Source organism: Mus caroli, unplaced genomic scaffold (assembly GCF_978045245.1).
Source record: "Mus caroli unplaced genomic scaffold, Mus_caroli_1 scaffold_19, whole genome shotgun sequence".
In the NCBI taxonomy this organism is placed as follows: Eukaryota; Metazoa; Chordata; class Mammalia; order Rodentia; family Muridae; genus Mus; species Mus caroli.
Genome location: NW_028227274.1, coordinates 36,477,983 through 36,504,513, shown reverse-complemented (window position 1 = coordinate 36,504,513; position 26,531 = coordinate 36,477,983). Strand labels below are relative to the sequence as shown.

At 46.2% G+C, this 26,531-nt stretch overlaps 1 protein-coding gene across 5 annotated transcripts in view; it reads right to left on the bottom strand.

Moving 5' to 3' along the window:
* Positions 1-26,531, bottom strand: part of Arhgap26 (Rho GTPase activating protein 26) — a 386,814-nt gene that overhangs the window by 270,425 nt on the left and 89,858 nt on the right. For 4 of the 5 annotated variants that reach the window (XM_021150730.3, XM_085833661.1, XM_021150728.3 and 1 more), the window contains exons 2-4: positions 12,564-12,659; positions 10,664-10,725; positions 7,656-7,727 (exon numbers count right to left, since the gene is read on the bottom strand). In XM_021150730.3, the coding sequence (XP_021006389.1) occupies positions 7,656-7,727; positions 10,664-10,725; positions 12,564-12,659 (230 nt within the window). Of the gene's footprint in view, positions 1-7,655; positions 7,728-10,663; positions 10,726-12,225; positions 12,338-12,563; positions 12,660-26,531 lie in introns of those variants that run through there. The other variant, XM_085833662.1, reaches the window with a different exon arrangement.

The window sequence follows — 26,531 nt, the reverse complement described above, 5'->3', positions numbered from 1 at the left end:
TACAAAATGTCCCAGAGAATGACAGAGCTGACGTCAAGCACTATCTACCCACGCTCTGCCCACTTGAGACACAGTCACAGGCTGACTCCTTGCTCTCCACACTTCAGTGGGCAGGGCAAGCTAGAGGATAAGAAGCCACTCTGGTCCTGCACCAGTGCTCAGTTATCCTAACTCAGTGTCAGTCCTGCGTTTGACTCATCTGGGGCCCCAGGGAGATATGTTTTGTGCAACTCTAAAGCCTGTAAGAAAAAGGTGTTTCTAGCCAAATAAAGAAGCCATCTCTCTATCCATCTAACAAATTCATGATGAGCGGTCACTCCGTCCTAGGCTCTGCTTTGGTCAGTGACTTCTCTCCCATGATGGGAGCATTCTAGTAGGAAGAGAAACACAGCTACCAGGAAACAAGTCAGCAATAGGTCAGACACTGGGGGGGGGGGTGATAAAGGGTAAGGCCTCAGTGGGAAGAGGAGATGTAACCTGAGAGGAGGCAGGGGGTTGGCTTCCAGGAAAGAAGGCCACAAACAGTGCTAATGCCCTAGAGTAGAACACTCTGAGCCAAGCAGTTCTCCCAAGCGCCCTTATTTACCTGGTCAACAGCAAGATCCTAAGCATCCCAGAGAGCAGAAAATGGTCACATACCCACTTAGCAGGCATGAATCCATTTCTATAGATCTGAGGTTGGTTTAAGAGCCTACTCATACGCAAACCATGAAGCGAGCAAATACGAATGAAGAGAAGACTTATAGAAACACTTCCCCTCCAAGTCTGAGAAAGGTCCCAGCAAGCAACACTTGTCCCTTAACCCACAAGCCTGGGGCTGGATTCCAATTCCACTCAATGCTCATATCACACATATCCACTCTCACCAGCCCAGTAGCCAGCAACCCCACAGAGCATCCTAGGGCCAGGCAGTGTCACTGGCCAGAGCTTAGAAAAGGCCAGGAGACTCGAGCCACTGGCATTCTGTAACTTTCAGGGGACTGGAGCCTCCACGGTCCATGGTCAATGGAGAGCCATAATTAGAGAAGACAGCAGAGAGACAGGAGGAAAGAAAAAGCAGTCGTCCCCATATATGAGACAGTGGACTTGCAGGGAAAGTCCTAAAACATAGTATGCCAGCAGCCTGTCTCACTGCTATCACACACAACACTCGATGAGAGCAAGCCCAGAAAGAACAGCTTTATTCTGGCTAACTTCCGGTGCAGCAAGTACATAAGCTGTGGTGCTAGGGGTCTGAGGCAGTTGGTCACGCTGCACCCAGGGTCAGTGATGCAGAGGGAGCGAGTGCTGGAGCTCAGCTAGCTTTCTCTCTTCTTTCTTGAGGAAATATTATTTTTATTATGTGCACTTCTGTGCGTCTGTCTAGGGCTACCTGCATATAAGCGCAGGTGCCTTTGGAAGCTAGGAGATAGAAATTGAATGCCCTAAAATCAGAGCTGCAGGTTAAGAGCCGTCTGATGTGGATGCTGGAAACTGAACTTAGGCCCTCTGGAAGGATGATACGTGTCTCCCTTAACTACTAAGACAGAGCTCCAGCCCTTGTACTTTTCAATATTTATTTTATTTTTTACTTTGTATGTATACATCTATGAACATGCACCTGAGTTCCAGGTGCCCAAAGAGACCAGAATAGGGAGTAGGATCCGTAACGTTTAATTTTTTCTTAAACCTATTTTTAATGATGGCTCTTAAATGCTTTAACCTCCCTTGTAGCCCACCACCCACCAGAGGTAGTGAAAAAGAAAGCGCACAGGACACGGGGAAGGGAGCCTGTTTAGAAATGGTTCTTTGGAGCAACTCCTGTCTGTGTTGTCAGGAACTGGCAGTTCCATTCACACATCAGCAGCAGCGGCAGCTCAATCCACTCGCAAACACAGATCCTCCAGCAGTCCAGTCTCTCGTAGAGTCAGGATAGCAAACATGGATCAGCAGGAGTGGCACTCTCTACCTAGCAGAGACAGCCTAGGCACCCGTCAGCAGGAGGGACCAGGAGGAACAGGAGGCACTCTTGGCTGTGCCTCTCTCAGGGAAGCAAAAATCAGCAGAGACTAAAGACCCACAAGCATTACACAGCCAGCTGTACCAGCAAGCCTAGCTCAGCCTCCGTCACTGTCCATCAAGTCCTTCTTATATGCCTTCTAAACATCACATGTTCTCCACGGGTCTTGCCCCAGCACGGGTTTTCTTTCAGCATGGGCATCTATCTCAAGCAACATCACTCTGCCAATCAGCCGGAGTCTGAGGAGGCATGAAACCGCAGCACACCACCAGAAGTTTCTTGGTGCATTTCTCTCTATGGAGTCCCTGCAAATGCAGCTCAACTATGCAATGTGAGGTGGACCAATACATTTCTGTTGTTAGCAAAGAACCCTTCATCGCATGGCCTTTCTCATGCTTGCATTGGCAGAACATCCTCTCTCCTGTAACTGCTTCAGGGAAACACTCCTTCACAAGTCTGCCTTCGTCTTGCACCTGGGCCCACCTCAGCTAAATGTTCTTCCACATGTTTGTCCCAGCAAAATACCACCCAACTACTTTCCAAAGAACACGTTAAGTTTCCCTTCAAGGATCCCCTGCAGCTGAAGTTACAGATGGTAAGCTGGCCAACGTGGGTACCAGGAACCAAACCTTGGTACTCTATGAGAGCAGTACAGCCTAAACCATCTATCCAGACCCTAGCTTTCTCATTTTTCTGTAGCCCAGGTTCCTAGCCCAGGAGATACTGCTGCCTACATATAGGTGGTCCCAGAGGACCACCTCTTTGGAAGTTTTAGACCCTGTCAGGTTAGCAGTCAATATTAACCGTCACATTAAGGTAATAGTCCCCAGGTGGGTGCATTATTTAGGCACTTAGGACTTAAGGAAGTCTCTACCTTCTAGAGAGTGACACCACTGAGGGACAGATACAGAACAGGATCTGGATCCTGGAATATAATTTCTACTCTAGCATGGCAAATTCTAAGCATCTCTTTCTAGGGTTCTTCTCTCTACAAACACAGTGTGACTAGACAAGACCATCACTCAAGTTTTATCTTCCAGATCACAACTCTGCAATAAAATAAGAACATTCTGTCTGCACAGAGTCGCTTGGATTAAGTGAAGTCAACTACATCCACGGCACGGTGATGATGGCGAGGAGATGATTACTGAGGTGCCAATAGCAATGGTGTCGTGATAATGGAGGTCACAGAGGCCACTTATAGTACTGGTGGTGATACCAGTGGTGTTGCTGCTGGTAGTAACTGTCATAATAATGGTGGTGGCACTTGTTATGATGGTGGTAGTAGTGGTAGTCATGATTGGTGGAGGTGATAATGGTTGAACTGGCAAATTTTAGGTCAACTTGATATAAGCTAGAGCCATTTGTGAAGAAAGAAGAAAGAACCTCTACTGAGAAGATGCCACCACCATATTGACCTACATTACAGTTCCTTGACTGATGTGGGTGGTGGGGCCGCTCCTGGGCTGGGGTCCTAGGTGCTACAAGAAAGCAAGGCCGAGCAAGCCAGGAGGAACAAGGCCGTAAGCAGTGCGCTTCTGTGGCTTTTTCTTCAGTTCCTGCCTCCAGGTTCCTGCCTTGCGTTCCTTCCCTGACTTCCTTTGGTGATACCCTTTCTTCTTCAAGTTGCTTTTGATCATGGTCCCAGCCACTGAAATGCTAACTGAGACAACGGTGGTAATGGTGATAATGCTAGTGGTAGTGGGTGCTGCTGCTGCTGCTGCTGCTGCTATTCTCACCAGAGATGGTAACCGCAACGTCGATATTGGTGGTTGGCAATGGTAGTACTGATGATGGTAAGGTCCTTGTCATCCACAACCACTTCCCTTTCATCAAATGCAACATTTGACTTGCACATATCAACGTGATGAAAGAAACCCTCCTTGACCACATACCACAACTTGGAACTGGCTTTGTGTCAAATGCCTTTCTCTTTTGTAGGAACAACCATATCTGCTTGTTACCCACCAACCCTAACTCTCACATATATTATTTTGTGTTGGTTTTATTTTTAAAAGTGTGCATGGGGGCAGGGTTTACAGGCCATCAGATACCCTGGAGCTGGAATTACCGGCAGTTATGAGCAAACCAATGGGTCCTCTGGGAAAGAAAAGGCACTAGTCCACTGAACCACCTCTTCAGCTTTTCTCGTCTACTCTCAGTGTATAGGTCGCGCCATAACCACAAGTGAATGGCTGAATGGCGAACACTGTCCTTCAGTTCAAATAGCCATGAATACATAATACTTTAAGTACCTTATATGAATTCAATCATTTATTCTTTTTTTTTTTTTTGGTTAAGAACTCCACAGGGTAAGGTTTTATGATCTCTCTTTTAAGATGAGGAAATAGGGATGTGGGGGTTTAGAAACCTCACCAAGTTCACAGGCAAGTTGAAGAAGTGAAATTTAGAAGACACAGCCTAGTTCTAGGTCAACTCTTAACAAAGCACAGCATTACAACTCTACCTCATGTGCAGAAAAAGCCAACCTGCTCTATCTAGAAACATAAACTTAGGGTCACAATTATGTCAAGATCTGGGGTCACACTTTATTCCTGAACAACCTCTAGCACAAGTAGTTCTAAGGCCTTGTTATGGTTAGTGCTAACTGTGGACTTGACAAAAATCTAGAATCACCTAGAAGACAGGCTTCAACATACCTATGGGGGGATTATCTTGATTACGTGAACTGATCAGGGAAGACCCTTCCACTGTGGGAGTCTCCCGTCAGAGTAGGACCCAGCACAGTCCTGGGAGGTCTGAGGGGAAGAAGCAGGGTACACTGCTCTCTGTGTCTTGGCTGTGAATGTGACCTGCCCAGTTTTCTCAAGCACGTACCCATGTGACTCATGATGCACTGTATCCTGGAACTGTGAGCTGAAAAGAACCCTTTCTCCCTTTAGCTCCTTTGTCAGGGTATTTGATCACAACAACAACAAAAAAAAAAGAAAGAAAGGAAGACAAATTCCCCTTCTTGGGAGCTTTCACAAGGACCCCTGTACAACAGGTTGTTATAGCAACAAAAGCTGCAGCAGAGAACAGGCAGTGAGTAAAGTAATTTTAGCATCAAACAGGTGGAGGTCCGGAACAAGCCACTGACTGAAACAGGCAAAGAGCCCTAGTGGCTCCTTGGGTGTCTCTGAGGCTGCTTCCTGGGTTATCTTTAAGCTTTGTTTGTTTTCTCTTAAATTTACATGAATCTGTGATGTAAATGTATGGGTCCAGGGAAAATACTGGAAAAGAAAATAAGAAATAACAAAGGAAGAGGGATGAGAAACACCCCAAATATCAAAGTTAATAATCAATGATTTGTGACTAGGAGACTCAGTATGCCTTGGGGGAACCTTAGAGTAGTGACACACATCCCATCTGTTGGCAAAGGTGCATGTTCTTGACATAGGATCACTGTGACATTAACCCCAGAGGGAAATGTGCTTCTCCTCCCTGGTAACTGTGGTAACTCTGCAAACATTACAAAGAAGGGCCAGAGTGTGTGGGGTCTGTGCTCAGAAGCAGCTAAAGATGACAGTCTGTACTATCAACAGACACATATACCACCCCTGTAAATACTCACTCACCCCACCCCTCTGCCACAGCTCCTTAGAAACTTCTGCCATGTGCGTCTGGACACTAAAACACAGGCCCAGGCCACTCAAGAGACAGTTGCTCCCTGGACCACTGAGAGAGTCCACTGGCCATACATTCTCAAAAAGCACAGAGAGATTCAGTCTTGAACAAGCTTAGCAGAAGACTAAGTACCATTAAGTGTTCTTTCATCTCTCAAACAAAGCCAATGTGTGCTTCTTCCTTTCTTTCCTAAATGTACACTTATATTGATACAAATCTGTTGTAAGCCAGGAGAAAAATCCTTTCTTGGTCTTTCCTTCATATCCCTTGAAAGCCTTGACTAAATAACATCCCTTTCAGTAATCATGCCTATTTCTAGAAAGCAGCTGGAAGGCAGAGGGGGATACAGGGAGAGGAAGAGCCAAGCTCTTAATGAGTTCTCCAGGTTAGTTTTCGAAGTAAAACCTACGGTGTGTGGTGAGGCCTCGACCCCACTGCAGATGGTACAAGGGGCTGTGCTTGAATTCATTCATAACTCTAGAATATAGGAAAATATGAGACAGTCTTTTGCTGCTGTTAATTACAATAAAAAAAAAAATCTCCCCTGCAGGTGGCCTCATAATACTCTGCTGAATGTCAGCCAGCTAGTTTAGTTGGTAACTTAAGGAGAGGAACAGGCTTCCCTCTGCCCTCTTCTAGTAACAGTACAAGAATTGGTTTTCTCCAACAGTGTCTTACTGGGAAACAAACCCCACTTAAGAGGAGGCCCCATGCCTAGCACTAGATGGCCAACACAAAAGAAGCTCCATCCTACTTTTGGAGGATTTTTTTTTTTGATTGGTTGGTTTTGTTTTATTTTGGATTTTTGTCTCATAGTGATTTGTCTGGACATTTTTTCAACCTTAAAGGTTGTTTATGTAATTTGGTTTCTGCTTTTGAGTTTTTATGGGCTTTCTGAGTGTGCAAGTGTGTGTGTGTGTGACCTGCCTGTGTTTCACGTGCATTTTCTTTGGCCGTTTGTTTGTTTGTTTTTGTTTGTTTGTTTTGTCCTATTCTGGTTTGTTTGTTTTGGGGTTTAAGGAGGTTGTTTTACCTTTTAATTGCCTGTTTGTTTTTTAGTGAGAGAGAGAGAGTAAGAACGAGTATAGATTTGGGTGGATGGGGATGTGGGAGGAATCCAGGAAGAATTAGTGAAAGAAAACCCATGATCAGAATATGATGATAAAAAAGTATTTTCAATAAAAATTAAAATTACAAAGAAAGAAACATTTGGCTATTTGGTGTCTGTGTCTCTAGGTTTGTGGTAACAAATGGTGACCTCTGAGCTAAAGCAGGCCTACAGTCATGAGCCCCACCTAGACTAAGGATATGTATTCTCTTAAAATATCTGCCCACTGGGAATCTCCCAAAAGACTCTGGTTTTCTTTTTTGTTGTTGTTGGGGTTTTTGTTGTTGTTGTTGTTGTTTTTCAGTTTCTCTTGAAGAATTGAAAAGGAGCAGAGATATGCTCATTTCTATACATAACAAGAAATGAGCTGAGGGCTGGCAAGATAGTTCAACTGTTCAAAGCCACTGGCCACTAACCTTGATAGCTTGAATTTGTTTTCCAGCTCTCATATGGTGACAGTTGTTCTCAGACTTCTACATGAGCACTATGCCATGTCTGCATGCATGCATGCACAAACACACATACAATTAAATAAATGTGCTTTGCTTAATGAGGCGTACGAGGAGTCCCTGTGTCCCCAAAGCCCTGTTCATAACTCTGCTTAAATGCAACTTTGATCCTCCTCCATACTCATAGTTACACAAAAGTGAGTAGGCTGACTAGTCAGTCAACAGTCCCGGCATACAGCCACCAAGCACAGAGGTGATACCGGTACCTTATGTGGTTTGTGAACTAGCACCAATTAATCAGGTAACAGACACTAGCATGGTGGTTGATGGTGGCCACAGACAGCTGCACCTCAACCACTTGCAAAGTGCAGAGGAACCGGGCTCTCTTGTCTTCGGAGGATGTGCTGCCCTTAGATTTCCTAAGGGGAACACTGCCTTTTTCAGGCATGAACAAAGTTTACAAAATCCTCACCCTGGCGGCCCCGATCTGCTCCTTTCGAAACTTCTCCAAGGGTGTGATGAGCACCTCGCTGGCATTCTCGATCTGACAAGGAAAAGCAGAGGGCAAGGGGCAGAGGCAAGTTCAGTAATGACTTACAGCAGCTCTTTCACCAATGCCCCCACACCTCCCCATGCTTCACTCTCTAATAGAGAATCCGTGTGGAAGCTCCAGATGCAACCATCTTCTTGTGAAACGTTTACTATTGTTGAAAACACTCACTGTGGAGCCCAGCACAATCATCTCAACCCAGAATTCCAAGGTTTCAAAGAAGTGAATCAAGATGGTAGGCAAAGCATTTACTAGTTGGAGGGACCTGGTAACAGAGGCAGTCTAAGTTTCCAGTTTCAAGTGATCTAAGTTCACCATTCACCCAAGCTTCAGGCATAGTATATGAGTAGTGAGTCCCTGTTGAAAACGAAACACCTTTGGACATCTCCTATGGAAAGGACCCTTCAAGCATCATGAGTTGCCTAGGGAATTAACTGGGGCCTGAGACCTCTGCCTCCTGACCGCTGGCTGCCTCCCAATTGCATTTTACAGTGCTCAGCCATTGGTTCCCACACTCTGACTCACTGCCACGCCAATGGACCTCAAACGTACCAAATCTGGCTACCTCAGGACCTTTGCCTCCATCTCTTCCTGCTGATGTTTTTGTACAGATTGTAATCAAGGTTTCAGCTTAAAGGTCGCTTCTCTGTAGAGGCCTTCCCTGACCTCCAAAACCGCAATTCAGAGATGCTCTCTCTAAACCCAACCCTTCAGAACACATACACGAGGTAGTTTTCTGGCTCAGTACTATCTACCGACACATGTACATCGCCCTGTAAACACTCACTCATTCCCCAGTGTTCCCAACGTGTTGAAGAAATCAGAAACAAAGGAGCACTCAAACACTTTCTGAATGACCTAGAGAGTGAATGAATGACTTCTTGACAAGCTGCCAAGTGTGTGACCATGAACACAACGTTGAAATTCTCTGGGCTCTAATTTCCTAATCCAAAGGATGAGGGGGCTAAACTGTACTGGCTCTAAGATTCTACAGTCTTCTCTAAAGAGGCACAATATTTTACAATCTTTACTCATTGCTCACATGCCTCTCAACTAATTATTTCAGGAATCTCGCTTCAACAAAGCATTATTTTCTCTAAATCATATGCATGCCCTTCACAAACGCAACACAGTAAATGCCAGAGGCTCTTGACAGACACAGTGAAGAACGGACCGGACAGTGGGAGGGACAGAAAAGGGCCAGTTTCCCTATTTATCCCCAACTGCCTGTTTCTTAATTTTGAAAGCACTTCCCTAGGCAGAGCGCACATCAGCGCTGCAGTGTGGCAACAGAATTGAACTTCTCTGGTTTTTATTGCTAGCTGGGACTGTTTAATGCTTTTATGGAAGTCTTTCCTACAAACCGTTTGCAAGTTTCTGAAGCTCGAAAAGGTGTGCTGAGCCCATGGGTGAGTGGTTTCCCACTTCAGCTGCACGTGAGAATCCCTGAGAGATCATTTACACATCTCAGGAGCCAGGCCAGCTTTAGACCAACAACACAACCTCTGGTCCTGGTCCCAGACCTCAGTGTTAGTGAAGTACCTCCCCACCCCCAGGTTATTTCAGCAGGCACCCATGCTGAGCTTCTAGTCCTAAGGAGACTCAGAATATGCCAGCGCTCAGTTGCTCATGTGGGAAGCAAGGCAAGTCCTCATCTGGGACTATAAGCACTATCTTGTCTGGTCTCAACAAGACCTGTGTTCTCACTAAAGACAGTAAGGAGTAATGGGACTGATGGTGGAGCACAGAGAGAGCCATTCTCTGCCCACAAGGAACTCATGCTTACTAGCCACGCAGTGCCCCTAGTAATTGTCCAGGAATGGGGTAAGTGCAGAATGTGAGGAACGATAACACAATGGACGGCCAAATATCTCACAGAACCATGGCTCCCCGAAAGGGTGGAGTTTGCTGGGCTTAGCTGATGGTAAAGCTCTCCCAGGGTGGGAAGAGGCTTGTGATGCAGACAGCGCAGAGTAATGATAAATTTGCAGAGGTATAATCCAAGCACTGTTCTCCTATTACAAGCCACAGCAATTTGCTTACTATACCCTGGCCCCAAATATTGGCAGGGCCAAGAATCAGACTCAGCAGATCCGTTTCCCTTTCTTCGGCATTTGCACGTGCACACTCAAGTCTTCACCCCCATCTACCCACCACCACCCCTGCCCCTGCCCCTGCCCCTGCCCCTGCCCCTGCCCCTGCCCCTGCCCCTGCCCCTGCCCCTGCCCCTGCCCCTGCCCCTGCCCCTGCCCCTGCCCCTGCCCCTGCCCCTGCCCCTGCCCCTGCCCCTGCCCCTGCCCCTGCCCCTGCCCCTGCCCCTGCCCCTGCCCCTGCCCCTGCCCCTGCCCCTGCCCCTGCCCCTGCCCCTGCCCCTGCCCCTGCCCCTGCCCCTGCCCCTGCCCCTGCCCCTGCCCCTGCCCCTGCCCCTGCCCCTGCCCCTGCCCCTGCCCCTGCCCCTGCCCCTGCCCCTGCCCCTGCCCCTGCCCCTGCCCCTGCCCCTGCCCCTGCCCCTGCCCCTGCCCCTGCCCCTGCCCCTGCCCCTGCCCCTGCCCCTGCCCCTGCCCCTGCCCCTGCCCCTGCCCCTGCCCCTGCCCCTGCCCCTGCCCCTGCCAGACCAATCTGAGTTCAAGCAAACCACAGGAAGCAGTCACAAAAGGGAGGGTCTCTGCTGGCCTTAAAGAAATTCCTCCATCTTTTGGTATAATGTGTGAATATCCCCAGGTCTATAGTGAGTTTTTAGGACAATGATACTCATCCGAAGTTATGCACTAGTAATTCTTTAACAGTCACAGAGAGCTTCAAATTCTGCAAAGGTTCACAGCCTGCAAGTTCATAGAGGCAGAGTCTTCTGACAGCAAATTCCTTTTCTCTCAGTGTACCCAGACTGTCCGGGAGCGAGAGCAGCCCAGCGGTCAGCCCAGGACACTCACCATTCGACTCCGCTCGTCTTCAAGATTCCGGAGAACAGCGGCAAATTCTTGCAAAGATCTCGCTGGAAAAAGAAAGAAGCCATTAGGTGAAGTAGCATGATGGGTGTGCAAGAGCAACTTAGGGATTTCAATCATGATGGGTGTGTAAGAGCAACTTAGGGATTTCAATCGTGATGGGTGTGTAAGAGCAACTTAGGGATTGGATTTCAATCATGATGGGTGTGTAAGAGCAACTTAATGATTTCAGTCATAATGCGTGTGTAAGAGCAACTTAATGATTTCAATCATGATGGGTGTGTAAGAGCAACTTACAGACTTCAATCATGATGACTGCATAAGAGCAACTTACGGATTTCAATCCCTTTATACAGAGACACCCAACGTCAACTGCTGTCCTCAGACTCCCTCATCTTTAATCATTAACCACTAAAGGCAGGATGACCCAGAAATGTGGGTTAATTGTACCTGGAACACCAGCCAGAAGGATTTCTCCAAGGAAAAGCCCCGCCCCTTCCTGAGAGTTCCCAGGACCAAGGAGGTGCTGGCAGGCTCCCAGCCCTGAGGCTGGAAAGGGCAGAGCTCCACTAAGGAGTTGAAAGATTTCCTGTTCAGGATTTAACCTTCAATCTTTTGCATCAGAATCCAACCTTTTGTTGGGGGGGGTGGGGGGAACATGACAACTAAACAAATAGTTCTGTGTGCAACAGAAGCCACATCTCTGGCATCTCCTTTGGTTCCTTCACCTTGAGTTCTGAAGCCACTCATTGATAGGATGCAGCCTGCAGCACAGCAGTCAAACACAGACGGTCTGTGCCAGAATCCTTCTTTCATGAAGGCAACAGGCACTCAGTGACAGAGCCCAAATCATCAGGATACTTGGGCAACGCTGACTTACAACAAGGATACATTTGCACTGCACTCAGCTACTCCCCAGCTGCCTTTGCTCAGACCCAAATCCTGCTGTTCTGCTTGGCAACAGACTCAAAAACAAAATCTAATGGGCTAATGAACAACCTTAGGTTTCTCAATTTTCAGTTCTTTGGTACTAGAAATTGAACCCAGAGCCTACACTAACCCCATGCTCTACCCTTGGGCTAAAATCCCAGCCCTATTTTCTTCTTAATTCTTCTTCCCTTTATGGCATCAATTAAGAAGCCCAATGTAAGGGAAAAGAATAGACAATGAGACCTAGAAAAGTGGTGAGTCTTGACCATGCCAACACTGTGCAGAACTGCCTCCGGAAGAAAGCAAGGGACAGGGGAGAGGGGAGCAGGGCAGCATGGTGACGCACAGAAGCTCACCTCAGCCTCGGTGGCGACACAGGGAGCTAGCCACTTAGCACTGCTTCTACTCAGCAGGTAGTGACAGTTACATGGCTCCAGCCTCCTGTTACCAGGCCAGAATGGAAAGCCACTAGATCAAAATTGTGAAAATTGAAAAGCTAAAGATACAACAAAAAACAAAAGAACTTGAGATAAGTTCACTGACATGCTAGTTAGATTTAAAGTTGTAAAAAGTCAGCTAAAACATCGTGCCAGTCTTATCTCAGTCCATTAGCTTACATTGTATAACCTTGATCCACTCTCCACCACTGCGTTCACTCTTGCCCCAGGCCCTTAGTGCCATGGTTGGATTAAGGCGTTGTGGGATGTCACAGAACCAGCCAGAAGAACCCTGATGGAAGGTGGATGAGAGCATCTCATATAAACTCTAGCTTCCTCCTGCCCCTGGACAATGAGGGAGGCCAGTGCAGGGAGAAGCCCATCCCGTTCCGCACATCTGTGCTCTTCATGATCTGCAGAATTTCTGCACTTACCAATCTTATGGGCTTCCTAGCCCAGGAAAAGGCTTGCTGGAGTGAATGGCAAATGTTCTCATCTTCAGTAAGGTTGTGACTTACCTATACACATCTCATCATCTGTTTCCGCATCTCCTATACACTGAAATTTAAATTCATTTAAGGAATCTGCAAACTTCCGCTTTGCCGAAGACAGATCTAATAAGAAAAAAAATAAAAAAAGAGGAAAACACAAATTACTGACATTAAATTGGCCTTCCTACTCATTGCCCTTTCTAGAATCTTCTGTGTATACTTAGCAAGGTTTGTTCCTTAGACCATTTCACAGGACAAATGTTAACTCAAAATAGTAAATGCCTGTTTACAGGACAGTACTTTATACAAATAGTTAATGTGCTATGTATAAAGTATTAACTTGCTCTAGAAGTTAACATTTTTATTGCAGTTGCTTTAACAATTCAAATCTTATGGGATGGAGATACAGTCCAGTCATCAAGTGCGAGCCTAGCATGCACAAGGCTGTAGGTTTGATTCCCTACACCACAATGTATGTATGTATGTATGCATGTATGTATGTATGCATTCACGCATGTATGTTTTAATCCTATGTATGCTTTCTATAACCACACACTGAGACATATCATCTCCAATTGGCACCTGGGAATATTAACACTTCAGGAGACCAGGGAGGAAGCCTGGCTCAGAAGCAACATTAGCAGCAGCAGCATTCCCTGTAGCCTATAGGTCCATGCCGCCAAACCCTCCATGTGGTCAGCACAGCTGTCCCCAAGTGTGACTCTGGAACCCATCCTGTAGATCCAAGAGAACTCAGGAAGAGCCTGTGCTGCGCTGTCTCAAAGTATACACGTGCCTGCCTTCCTCCTCCAACTAAAGACAGACAGGCCCATGTTCTCTGACCCTCCCAGACCCATTCTCATTAGACCACAGCTTGACAAATTTCCAGTCAGTTTCCATAGCCACCGGGAGAACAAAGCCCTACCAATGTTTTCTATTGGGATTTTCCTAAGAAGCCAACCCCACACATGGTCTCTATAATGAAGACTCTCTGGGGCCCTTGTCAAATTTAAAAACTAAACTTTCCTTTAAGACAGTAATAAAAGCTAACGATCCTTCCTGAGCCCTCGGCTTCTGTTCAGGGCAGAAAATCACCAAGGTACATTTAAGTGGCCTGACAGACAAGACTGCTTAACTTAATTCCACATGCAGCCTTCCTGCAGATTAGGTTAATCATCCAAATTACCATCTATCCAGGCTTCCCACATTGAAGGGGAAATGGCATTAAGTTCAAACTCCCAGTGGAGGGGAAGAGGAGGCAGCACAAGTGGTAACGAGGCCTGGATCTAATAAGACCGGAGGGTCTGGCTCTCTGGATCAACGTGACTTGCTAAGCAGAAGCATCCCTTCCCTCAGTTGAAGGTCATTTAAGTTGTTTCCATTCCCTAGCTATTATGGAACAGATCAGCAATGAGCTCGGTTGAGAAAGTATCTGTGGAGTATATATAGGATGCCAGGGCCTTTGGGCATATGCCCAAGGACTGGGATAGCTGGGTCATACAGTAGCTTTTTTATTCAGAGACGGACACACCCCATGCACACACACACACACACACCCCATACACACACACACACACACACACACACACACACACACACACATGGCTTCCTCCTCCAACTACAGACAGACAAGGCCCAAGTTCTCCAACCCTCCCAGACCCAGACTCCCACACATGTGTGTGTGTGTATATATCTATATATATCTATATCTATATATGTATAAAATTAAAGAAAAGGTGGTCATAAATTTGAGAGAAAACAAGGAGGGGCACATGGGAGAGAATGGAAGGAGAGCAAAGAGGGAAAGGGAAATTGAAATAATTACATTGTAATTTTGAAACAACTGTTTTTCTTAAAGTATCCTAGTCCCTCAGCCCTCCCCTCTTTTGCTCCCCCTTTCTCCCTTAAGGTTAAGACTGGCGGCTCCCATCGTTTGACTGGCTTGTCTCTTCTGCTATGTGCAGTGCTATCGGCCTGGCGTATGCTAAACAAATGACGAAGGGGCATGATATACAAACCCAGCCCCTAGGGTCCCTTCCAAGCCAGAGCTGTTAGTAAAGGGTCACGGGGCTCAGGGGGTGCTGATGTTCTCAGTCTGGGGCTTGTGCTACTGAAGAGATCCTGGACCATCTTTCCACAGCTCAGATGACATGGGTCCTAGGCAAAGCACCGTGTTCTACTCCACAATAGGAGGCACTTAGGGTGGAAAGGAACACAGGATCAGTTTCAAATCACTCCCTGGTACAGACACTTTGATGGAAGACTCCTTCATAAAGGGTCCAAACATGACAGCAGCTAGGAACCAGGCTTCTCTCAGAACCGGCCTCTTGGACAGAGGGTCTCCTTCAGAACACAGTTCACTCCTGGCAAGCCTCAAAGTCAGAACACTACGGGGAGGAAGGAAACTCAAGACTCTGGAGAGACAAGAGAGGAAACACAAAGGAAGTTATTTCAAAGTGGAAGAGAAAGACCCCAAGAGCCCCAAAGCACAGCATAACAATTGTGAGTGTGGCTGCACACAGTCATAGTTTAGTCCAAACGGGCCCTCGACCAGGACTCACGAAATAAGGCCTGAGCAGAGAGTGTGTGAGTGAGATTTCTTCACTTTCTGCATGGCACTCCTCTGCCTCCTCAGCGGGACAAGAAAGAGTTATGCTGACAATCACCCCAACAAAGTAGAGACTGAAACACAGCCTGGGCTTGGAAAGCTTCCAGGGTGCACCTGAAAGGCTATGCTGCCAGCAGCTGACATCAAGGATGAGGGATCAGCTTGTGCCAAACAACGGGGCCTCTGTGGGCCTTCTGAAGGCGTGCTGCCTTGCCAGGTTACAGGCACAGGGTAACCTGATTTCACTGTCTGGTGGCCCTCAGCAGATGAGAGGCTTAGATCTGGGCCTGGTGGAAGATGAGGTAATGAGATGCACTGAAGTCAATACAGGGCTCTAGGCCAGAGCGGAGAGCTGAACGCCATGCGAATTCCAGAGCCTGGAACCTGGAAAGGAGCTACCTTGGACCTAGTAGAGACACCTGCTGTTTGGCTTGCTTGGAATCTGTGCCTGGCCTGAAGCGCAGCACCTTTAGTTTACTCTAGGGAAGTACCCTTCTCTGCTTGCATGCTTTGAGATGCATGGTACAGAATGATCAGTCCTAAACTCTTGCTTCTACTCCAACCAGCTCTGGATCCTGGGTTCAAATCCAGATTACCTATGTTAACTGATCCCAGATAAGACATAAAATGTCAGTCATTGGACAGAGCCTGGGGGTGTCCCACAGGTGAGGGAGACCTACTATACAAGCATTTTTGCATACTTGTGACTCATCAGATCCTCTGGACTGAGGTCCCTGCAGTGTGTGGGGACTCTACACTGCTCAGTCCCTTGATTCAGCCCCTCTGTGGCATTTAGAACAATGCTGAAAATAGAAAGTAAGAATACTCAAAGTCACTGCTTCTTAGTAGCTATCCTGGTGTCAATCATCACTCTGGGTACACAGCTCTCTAAAGGTAGATTGCTGGAGTCCATGTAAACAGGACTCAAGCATGCGCAGTCCAGTAAGAAGGGCTAAAGGGCTGGGGCTGGGGCTGGGGCTGGGGCTGGGGCTGGGGCTGGGGCTGGGGCTGGGGCTGGGGCTGGGGCTGGGGCTGGGGCTGGGGCTGGGTGCTCAGTCCCTGCTCATATAACCTTGCTGGTTGATGTTCGGGCAGCACAAGACGCAGCATGGAGCCAGAGTCGGTAACGTTTACTTTGCATACGCTGGTAATGCTCACTTTGCACAACTGCTGTTCCAGGAGGGCAGGATGCTGGCAGGGCAGCTCAAAATGAGTACTGCCTACATCCAAGAAATACAAGACCTTCAAGGAGATGAGGAAAATAAGGACAGGAAAGCAGCTTCAAGCCTGGACGTCTGAGAAACTGCTCCTAAAACCTTCTACTCACTGAGGCCAGAGGACGGTGCCCTTCTCTTCGGAGGGTGCCAAGCTGTGCCTTAGCAAATACTCCTGTGCAAAGCAATCAAGAGGCTTGAATACAAGCACGGTGCTGCCTTAGCACAGAAGCTGTGTCATTATTTTCCAAACACTGTAGAAAACAACCTTAATTTCACTTTATCAGTGATATCACAGTCAATCCAATCTCTCTCCTTGGGTAAAACTTAACATAACTGTGCACACATGTACACACCCACATAATAAGGAACTCAAGGTAACCTTATAATTCCACTTCATTTTAGTAGATATGCTGTATTTCTGTGCCCTCAAAGTCACTCGAATTGCATCTAACTATGTTAGGAATTTCCATTAGTCACATCTTTCTCTCCAGATGTAGAAAGTGATTGTAGTTCCTAAAAGCAGACTCCTAATATAAGAACTTGCTAGGATTTGCCCTCTTGGCTACAGAAAGCTCAACACCAAAGTCCTTAGGTCTTGCTTGCTAAGGTTCCCCTCCTCCACCCCATCACCCTACATTTGGGATGATTCCGAAGCCATTCCCTCAGTGATTTCATCTCATAACATACAAAGGATGCCTCCGGTCCCTAGGCAGTCACCTCCAAAGTATGCTGTGCTGCCTTGTTTGGACGCAGCAGCACAAGGCAGCGTGCAGGTACCTGAGAGTCACCAGAGAAGACCACCATGAGCAGAGAGAGAGAGAGAGAGAGAGAGAGATGGTTCCTGAAGGACTACTCTTTACTCTTCCTCTTCACCCATAAGTGAAGTTCTAAACAGTCAAATTCAAACTCTACACCCATCTAACCTTTTCTAAGAAGATCAGCCAAAGGTGAGGAAGGGCCTCCCTGTCTTGCCACACATGTTGACCCCAGTTTGTCAACCTCATGCACAGTGACTGTCTCCAAGCCTAATCTGTGCTGAATGGCTCTTAATTTTGCCAGTTCTTCCCATTGCCTTCAATGCCCTGTGTCCCAAATGAATATTACTATTGGCCTACATGCTTGCCCCAGCCTCCTCGCTGCTCTCCCCACTACTTCCATGGCAAGTTCTCCACCCAACTCTGTCAGCCTTGTGAGAGCTAGAGAGGAGACTAGAAGCCCTCTCAAAGGCTTGAAAAACACTGAAGATGTGACCTGCCACCGCCTAATCTCAGGACAGTCTGCCCTCCAGATTAGAGGTTTCTTCAAGAAGCCTTCATTGGCTTTTCTAACCAACCCAAATCTGACCCTATTTTTTACTTCATGAACACTATGCAAATCCTCCTTCATAGAAACTTGGTGTTAGTTCCTGTAACTCTGTGATATGCCTTAAAGTAGTGAGTTCTACCCAAACAGAATAGTGTCCCTTAATGCCTCTCCCTTAGCGCTCTAAAATTCAGCTCAAGCCTGGTGGTGAACAAGAGTCACAGAGGGAACAGTGACAGACAGACGTAGGGATCTCCACAGAAACATCAGCTTTCACTGAAGGTAAACTTCCCAGCTCCACGTTGGATGGAGGCGGGGGGGGGGGGGGTGATAGGAGATTTAGTAGGTCAGTAAAAGCTCTCTGACTAATGGGAACCTAGGTGGAGGGTGATGTATATGGAATGTGCTTACCACTAATATGGGACCACCTCCTCTCATACTGTCAATGCGGACAGTTTTCACAAGGCTGAAGGGAGAGCTACCTTCAGCAGGAGCATTAAACAAAACTTTCCACCAACGGCCAAGAGAGATAAACTAGCAGCAAACTAAGACGCAACCACAGCCACATGCCAGCCCCAACACGTCCCCAAGCCCCAAGTCAACAGTCTAAGAGTTCTCAGAGCGTGAGTCCTTCTTACAGAAACCACACTGAAGACAAGCTTTCCCAGGCTCAGAACACAGTGTTTTACAGACACGCTAGTGTACTTAGCTGTGGAGAGGAAAGGTGATAGTGTTTTTGCTAAATGCCATTTTACATCCTGCACCCCTCTATGAATCAGCCGGAAGACTATGTTGTATCTCAGAACCAGACAAAAAGAATTGATTCGACTAGAGTCTGTGTTGCAAGGTGCTACTTGTGCCCACTAGGTGGCGATCAACCACATTGGACAATACCTAAGAAAGATCCTGGCCCTTTTAATGAAGACTTGTTAACTTGAAAGAAGTATCCTGAGGATGCTTGATTCTAATTATAGGAGGATCCTAGCCTCCAGTGGGAAGAGATGCGCTGATATTCAGAGGATGGATGTTATCTGGAATATTCTGGAGGGGATATATTTTATGAAGTCACTGCCAAAAATGAATGCCTTATTATTCTTCCAGATCTAGTTGGGATCAACTCAAAACACCTCTTATCTAAAGTAGATGATACACCGTGAAGATCAGCCAACCGCATAAATGATATGTACTCTGATTATCCATCTGTGTGATTCTCCTAAAGCCATTCCCTAAATCTTTATTTCCTAAATGAAGCAAGAGTCAGCACTAACCCAGAAGAATTTGGTTTGGGACTGTAGTATCAAAGCTAATAAAACGTTCAGGGTTGATTATAGAAATGAAATCAAGTGGGACAAGGAAGGGCGTGACTCTTTCCAAGATGAGGGAACTGAATTAAATTCTACTTACATCAATTTTCCCTTAAAGATAAAGAAGTCTCAAGCCCACATTAATACACATCAAAAATAGCTATGATTATGTATTAGTTGACTGATTTCTAACTGTGATACAGTTTTTAAATTATGATGAAATCTTGCCTCCTATAAAATAGGTTGGTTTTATTTTCCTTACATTTTATAGTTAGGGAGACTGATGCTCAGAAAGGCTTAGCCCTTCTGAGGGCCTCAGAGTTAATTAATCTGGTAGTATAAGCAACCTGCTCCTCCTATGCTCTGATGCCTGGTGTACTCAAATGCTTGGGGCTCTAATGTCAATATATTAGTAGAAGAATGGCTTATACATGTCCCATATCCTTAAAGATAATTCAAGGTAGAAGGGTCTAATCTGTACATACAAAACTATAAATTAAGTTAGCACGTGCCAAGGCCATCAGAGACGGGGGCAGCTACAGAAGTACATGTGGGGTACTACTGCAGCTGGGCCACAGGAGAGAGCAACAACACAAAGGGAAAAGAGAAAAACAGAGAAGAATGTTTATGCTGAGCCTTGTTTGGATATACAGAAAACAAGAGATGTGGGCAGAAGGCAGGCTCGGAAAGGTACTCTGAAGTTAAAGAAAAAAAAATGGAGCAAAAACGTACACAAACAAGCAAACTGAAACTGTCAGAAACAGACAGCCAGGTAAACAGACAGAAAGGAATGCAAAGAAAGGTCTGAATCACCCACCAGAAGGGCTTCCATGTTAACTGACAGAACCTAGACGTTCTCCCGTGTAGAAACTGGAACCAGGCCGTCACATAAGAGTAACAAGATCACCTTCAACACTGGTGAAGTCTTTAATAAGGTGCCACTCTGGCTTACTTTACTTTGCTGAGAGATCATGAAACCAAGGCAAGGGATAGCCATTGACAGAGGACACCTCTCCAACTGGACCTGTGTACAAAGAGCACTGGACAGTCAATGAAGAGAGTATGCAATGAGTAAGAAACTTTGCTTCCTCCTGAAAACCTAAAGTCCTCTCAGGAATGATCAGTAGTCCTTAGATTCACTGAATTATGTATGTAGATATGACAGATATAAACATACCTGTATTTCCCAAGTATTATAGTTTTTATATGCTTTAATATGTTGAGCTATCACATTTACACAAATACATCTATAGTTCTACACTATTTATGTGCTTTATATGTTATAAATATTAGCTTATCCCCATAAGAACCCTTGATGTTAAACGCTAATGACTGATCTTTTAACTTTCTATAGTTTATTTTTTATGTATTTTATGTACATAAGGGCTTTGTCTACATGCACACCAGAAGAGGGGCCCCTATCCCATCACAGAAGGTTGTGAGCCACCATGTGGAAGTCAGGACCTCTGGAAGTGCAGCCAGTGTTCTTAATCACTGAGCCATGGGTGAAAGTTTAGGGGCTTATTTTTGTGTAGGGCCACACACATGATAGGCGCAGGCTTTGTCTCTTAATTACACCCACCACCCAGAACATATTAAAAGACAGCGTGTTGCATGAGGTGCTTAGCAAACATCTGCCGATGCTGGGACCAAGACATCAACTGTTTTCATCAGTATCAGGTCAATGACACAAGAGCCCAGCCATGAAGCAGAAGTGGACCTGAGAAGTGGGTACTGTATTCAGAAAGCTATCCTAAGCGACAATGAGACAGAAAGCTGGTGCAAGGAAAAGTCCCTCAAGGAAAGCTGGTATTTGGTTAGTTAGAAACAAAGAAACGCATTCTGAAAACTAACCCAGTAAGGGCGCAAAAAACCAGAGGGTATTTCCAGGATGCTCAAGTACAGATCAATTAATCAGTCTCTCTCTTGTCTCTTCTGTCTCTGTCTCTATCTCCCTGTCTCTTTTTCTTTCCTTTCATACACAAATATGCTAATATTCTCCCCCCCCCCCGCACAAGCACATACACACACACACACACACACACACACTTACTTCAAAGGTTTGCCATGCTTGGGTTCCACAAACACAGATGCAAACCCCAGGTCTCCCATTTCTTAGCTCTGTGCCTTCAGCCAAACTATTCCACCTTTCCAAGTGTCTATAAAAGTATAAGGACAACATGCACTTCCCAGAGGTGTCCTGGGAATTAAAAGTGGAGAAAGCTTAGCACAAGACAGCTGTTGATCTGCCTTCCTGCCCAGGAGCAGAGATGGGGCAAAACCCCATTAGCCAGTTAGAGGGAAGAGTGTAACGAAAGGGAACCTTAAGTGTCATGATCGTGAAACATGTTTGCCTTGCTGACTCACAGCTTAACCAAATAACCATACTCCAGTGCACTACTACAAATTCGTTTGAAGTTTTTATTCAGTTGCTTAGAGAATTTTAAACATGTACAAATTTACAATTTCCTCCCAGATGAAAAATGAGGCAGAATTTATTTGGAGGCTGGGAATTTAGCACAATTTGTCAACTACTTACCTGATATGTCACACAGTCCTCCAAAAGTAATATGATTTTTAAAAACAGTGTTATTTAAAAAACAAGACAAAACAAGCAAACAGACAAGTGTAGTTTGTAGGCCTTTAAATGCAGGAGAGGTGGAGTGCTGGTATCATCAGACCATTTTTGTCTATTGCCTGGAAGGGGAAAAATCACAGTCCCAGATTGGACAGGTAAAAGGACCAGGCCAACATACAAAGACTGGGCTTCTAGGGAAGGCCAGGCTTTTCTGCAAACTGCCCTTCCATAATTATGTTTTAGAAAGGAGAAGATGAGTTAAGAACTGGGGCAGGGGAATCACAAGTTCTAGGACAGCCTGGACTATTGTCTCAAACGGGGAAAATGAGAGCATCCAGATGAGACCAGTGGTCTGCAGGTAAACAAGTAAGACTAAGGCTGAGAATTCCAGAAGGGCCAAGAAAACCAGAGAGTGAAGAAGTCTTCTCTCTCAGTGCCCCAGAACTGCCTGAGAAGCCCAACAAGCAGGGAGGTGGCCAGCATGGGGCCCTGCCTGGAGTCTCCAGCCTCAGCTTCCACTGTGGAAAGCCGTTCCCTCCAGGGCAGCATATCTTGTAATGCATATTCTGTGATGCTGAGATCACATCAGTATCTTCTCAAGGCATATTCTGATGCAGAGTCCTGCAAGCCAGGATCTCCAGGCCTGCGTGAGGTCCCAGGTGATGCCTGAGGTGGTGTTCAAGGCACGATACGCTTTGAATTGGGATTTGAACTCCTACCTAAGACCTGCAAGCAAAGACCAAAGCTGCCTGCCCTTGTCGCACAATAGTGATGTGCAAGATCTCAAAAGACTCTGGAAGGATGGTTGCATGAGAAAACTTCTGCAAATATAATGGGACCTGTATCAGAAGCAGAAACAGCAGGCGCCTCCCGAGGCCACCACATACACTGAACCCAGTGCGAGCCACTGCGCGACACACACAACTGAAAAGAACTCATTTGAAAACCAAGGGCTGGACCAGAGCTCAGAGATCCCACTGAAGACTCTCTTCTGTTTTTTCTTCTTTGATTGATGGTGAGAATATACTTAGCATATTTCTACAGCAAGGTGCTCGCCTTTGTTGTTCTGAGAGAACAGTTTTCAAAAAGCTGATTGAGGGAACGGAACGCAGACTCTGTTAGTCTCAGCAGGTAACCATAGCAACTAACACCACCCAAATAAAATGATGCCTTCTCGGTGATGTGCTGGCTCAATTAGATTAAGAGGGTGACGTGTACTAGCTGAAAAATTACAGTGATAAACTTCCAGCAAAATCCAGACCTTCTTGGAAAGGGTTATAAGCAAAAGAAAAGCCTTGCCAATAAATTAACGACAGGACACAGAGCCAGAAAAAAATCTAGGAGGTAAAAAAACTGAAGCAGCACTGCTCTGCTTACCACGGCTTACAGAAACAGAGCCCATGCGTGAACTCAGCAAACATCTTCATACTGAAGGATACCACCTCTACCAGACACCTATCAAGGAAGTCGCATCTTGTCTCTTTCTGTGCCTTCCTTTATGAACACTGTAAAGGGAAAACAAATACTACTAACTCAGAGGAGTCACCAGAGAGGTTTACCTAAATAACTGTAAAGCTTTTAAACGTCAAAGAGGAAGACTGCAGAATAGTAGGGTCTGGCTAGTAAAGGGTTTCCAGCACTTAGGAAGGTCCTCTCGGGACACTAAATGTTCTGTATCAAGGTCTTTAGATTGGAGTTATGCTTGTGAATGAAGACTTCAGCATCTAGTCTTTCCACGCCCCCCCAGACCAGACCTGCCTCTCCCAGTTCTCTGCAGTCACACCTGCTCTGAACAAATCCAGACAAGCAAGAACCTCACTTGGGAAAACACAAGCAGCTACACTGAGGCCAATAACCTCCCTGTCACCCCTGAAGCCTTTCCAGCAAAGGACAAAGAAGGGGTGGGGGGACAAACCCTGGCCATAGAACCGAAGTCTACCTGACACTCTGCGATTACTTGGGAACAGCAAAGCCAGCCATATTCAGGTAGCAGACACCCGTCCTGCAGGTCACACCAGCAGTGCACACAAACTTGCAAGTAATCAAGAGAAAGCACAGGAAGAAAATGAAGGTCTTCGACCTGCCTGTCGGCTCCATGTCTGTGCTGGGGCTTTGTAACAGGCTCCCAGGAGGTCAAGTCCCATCTCCACCACTCACCGGGCCACCGTACTGCTTCCACCTGTGCGAGATGGAGCTAAAGGGGAATTTACACCTCCAAAGTTCCTCTGAGAAGAGAAACAGCACATGGAAGTACTCAGCAAGGGGCCTGGCCTGTAGGAAGCGCTCAGTAAACCAGAGGTATCCAGGACAGCTTTGTATACTGATGGCATAAATACACCAAGCAGATGTATGTCCATAGTGAGGCCCAGCCAGCCACCCCGCTGCCTCCTCGCCATGTGAATGGTCCCACCACACTGACTCCTGGCCTTCCTCCACTCAGGCTCCCTGCAGCAGGATTAGGGGCTAGACTTCATCAGCCTAATTCCAGGCACCACTCAAGTGCTTCTCAACATACAACACAGGGCACCAGGTGACAGCTCCCCAGTACCAGAAGGAGTTCAATTACAAAGAAAACTCCATTGTCTCCCCCACTGGATTCAATAAACACTTCCTGAAATTTAAAAAAAAAAAAAAAAAAAGCATTCAGCAATTCTGAAAGGAGCCACACCTAATAATGTTCTCAGAAATCATTTCGCTTCCTTCTATCCCCTGAATGTTGACATCCCTGCTGCCGCTGCTCTGGCAAGGGAGCTTGTGCTCTAGTGACAAAACAGGGAGGCCCAGTTGGGCCAACACCCACTTTCCTCAGAGGATCCCTTCTTGGGAACCTCCTCTTATACCCAGTCCCCATTCATGCCCCAGTGCTTCTCAGAGCACCCCTTACTCCTGCCTACCACACAGTGAGAGAAGCCAATTAGTACTCAAACTACAGTACCACTGCACTGTGCTCAGCCACCTCAATCATGAGGCCCTCGAAGGGCTGGGATCTCTAGATCACAATCCGGGCTTCCCAGGTATTTATTTATTTATTTATTTATTTATTTATTTGATACTATTATATCATTTCCCCCTTTTCCCTTCCAACTCCCACGAGGAATCCACACACACCTGGCTCTATTTAAAATTCAAAGCTTCTTTTTCTTTGTTACTAGCCGCATATATATATGTTTATGTGTTTTCCTAAACACACAAATATAGCCTGTTGAGCCTGTGCAATGCTACTTGTATGTGTCTATATGTACACAGTCTTCAGAGCTAAGCATTTGATATCAGATAACTGACTGGTGTGCTCTTCCCTGGAGAAGGCTCTTTGTCCCACTCTCCACATTCCTTGGTTGCCTGTAATTCTCTGTGTAGAGCTGAGGACACTCAGGGTTTCCCCCATGCTCATTAGCATGTCCACTGGTGTCATTCTTGTTCACGTCATATTGATGAGTCATCATAGTTCTAACTTCTGACATTTCTATGTTACAAACATCTCACAGCAAATCCCCTATGATCCCTGAGCCTTAGGTAAAGGAGTGGTGTTGTAGATCTATCAACTGGGCCTGGGCTACATAATCTCCATTTGATAGGTTATGGTTTTGTTATGGTCTCTATCTATTACAAAGAGAAATTACCTGATGAAGTATGTGAGTTACCTTTATCTGTGAGTGTAAGGATAAATATTCAGAATGTAGTTAGGGATTATGCTGGTATATTAAAGTGATGATTTATTTCACTATCCCTGGGTAGCTGGCTAGGTCTCCAGGGCCATACATGATCTCCCTCTTGCTGAGCAGGTCTCAAGTCCAGTTAGAAAGCTGTCAGCCATTGCCAATGCCTGTGTACTGCTACTGTAACCTTGGGTTATCAAGCCAGAGTGGTGTCAATCAGTCTTATACCTGCTAAAGTTCAAGAAGTGCCACAAACTTCAGAACATCTAGTACCAGGTACCCACAATGACTGCTGATGACAAAGGTGGAGATAGATCCTAAGGCCAAGTTCACCTTTGACTATCTGACTGTAGGTCTGCAAGTGTTCTAAGAGTTGGCAACTTATGCTCAAGACAAAAGAAACCATAGTAACAGCTCAGGACCAGAGGAGGGAATGTAATTCAAGCAAAAACTCAAAAATTCCAAAACTAGAATCTAAAACAAATAAACAGACAAAAAAAAAAAAAAAAAAAAAAACAACCTTCCCAAGAGCTAGCCAGATAACTGAGCCAGTAAAGGATCTTTTTCACCAAGGCTGACTACCTGAATGTCACAGGAACACATGGTGCGAAGAGGGACTGACTGCCATAAATTGTCCACTGACCTCCATATACGGACTATGGCACATGTGGGAACAGGCAAACATGCCAAACAAATGTAATCAATCATCAGTCAACCAATCAATCAGCAATGCACTTCATTGTTTCATTCAAAAAGCCAGCAGAACCACAGTCCTGTTTGGTCCCCATTTTCTAAAGCTCAGCTCTTGGCACCTGAAGCTGATGAATGGCTCAGTGCTAGCTGCACAGAAACCCACCAGGAAACCAAGCTTCCCACAGAGGTACAGCTGTCTTCAGCTTCTGGGAAGCTTAAATCGCAGGCCTGGCTGGGACTCTCAGTACAGGCTCTGTGCTGGGCACTTTTCTGTGACACAGAGACCCAAGTAAATCTCAAGAGGATAGCCCAAGGCACTGGCATGTAGTGTTCATAGCTGTGCAGGATCCTATGCTCAGAAATGGGCTGTTTAGTGCACGGCTCTGTGGAAGCTGTCTTAAACCTTTAAATGTTTTTACTTCTGAACTTCTATTTGGGTAACTGAAGTCCCATAGGATGTGGAGCACACGAGTGAGCATAGATTAAGATATTCCTGGGTATGCAGTGCTTTGATGCCCTCAATTCTAGGAAACCCATAGTATATGGGGGTCTTAGCAAGCATCAAAATGAATCCTAATGGAGCTTGTTAGGTCTACAGCTGTGGAGGTGGGACAGTGACAATCATGAAAGGCCACAC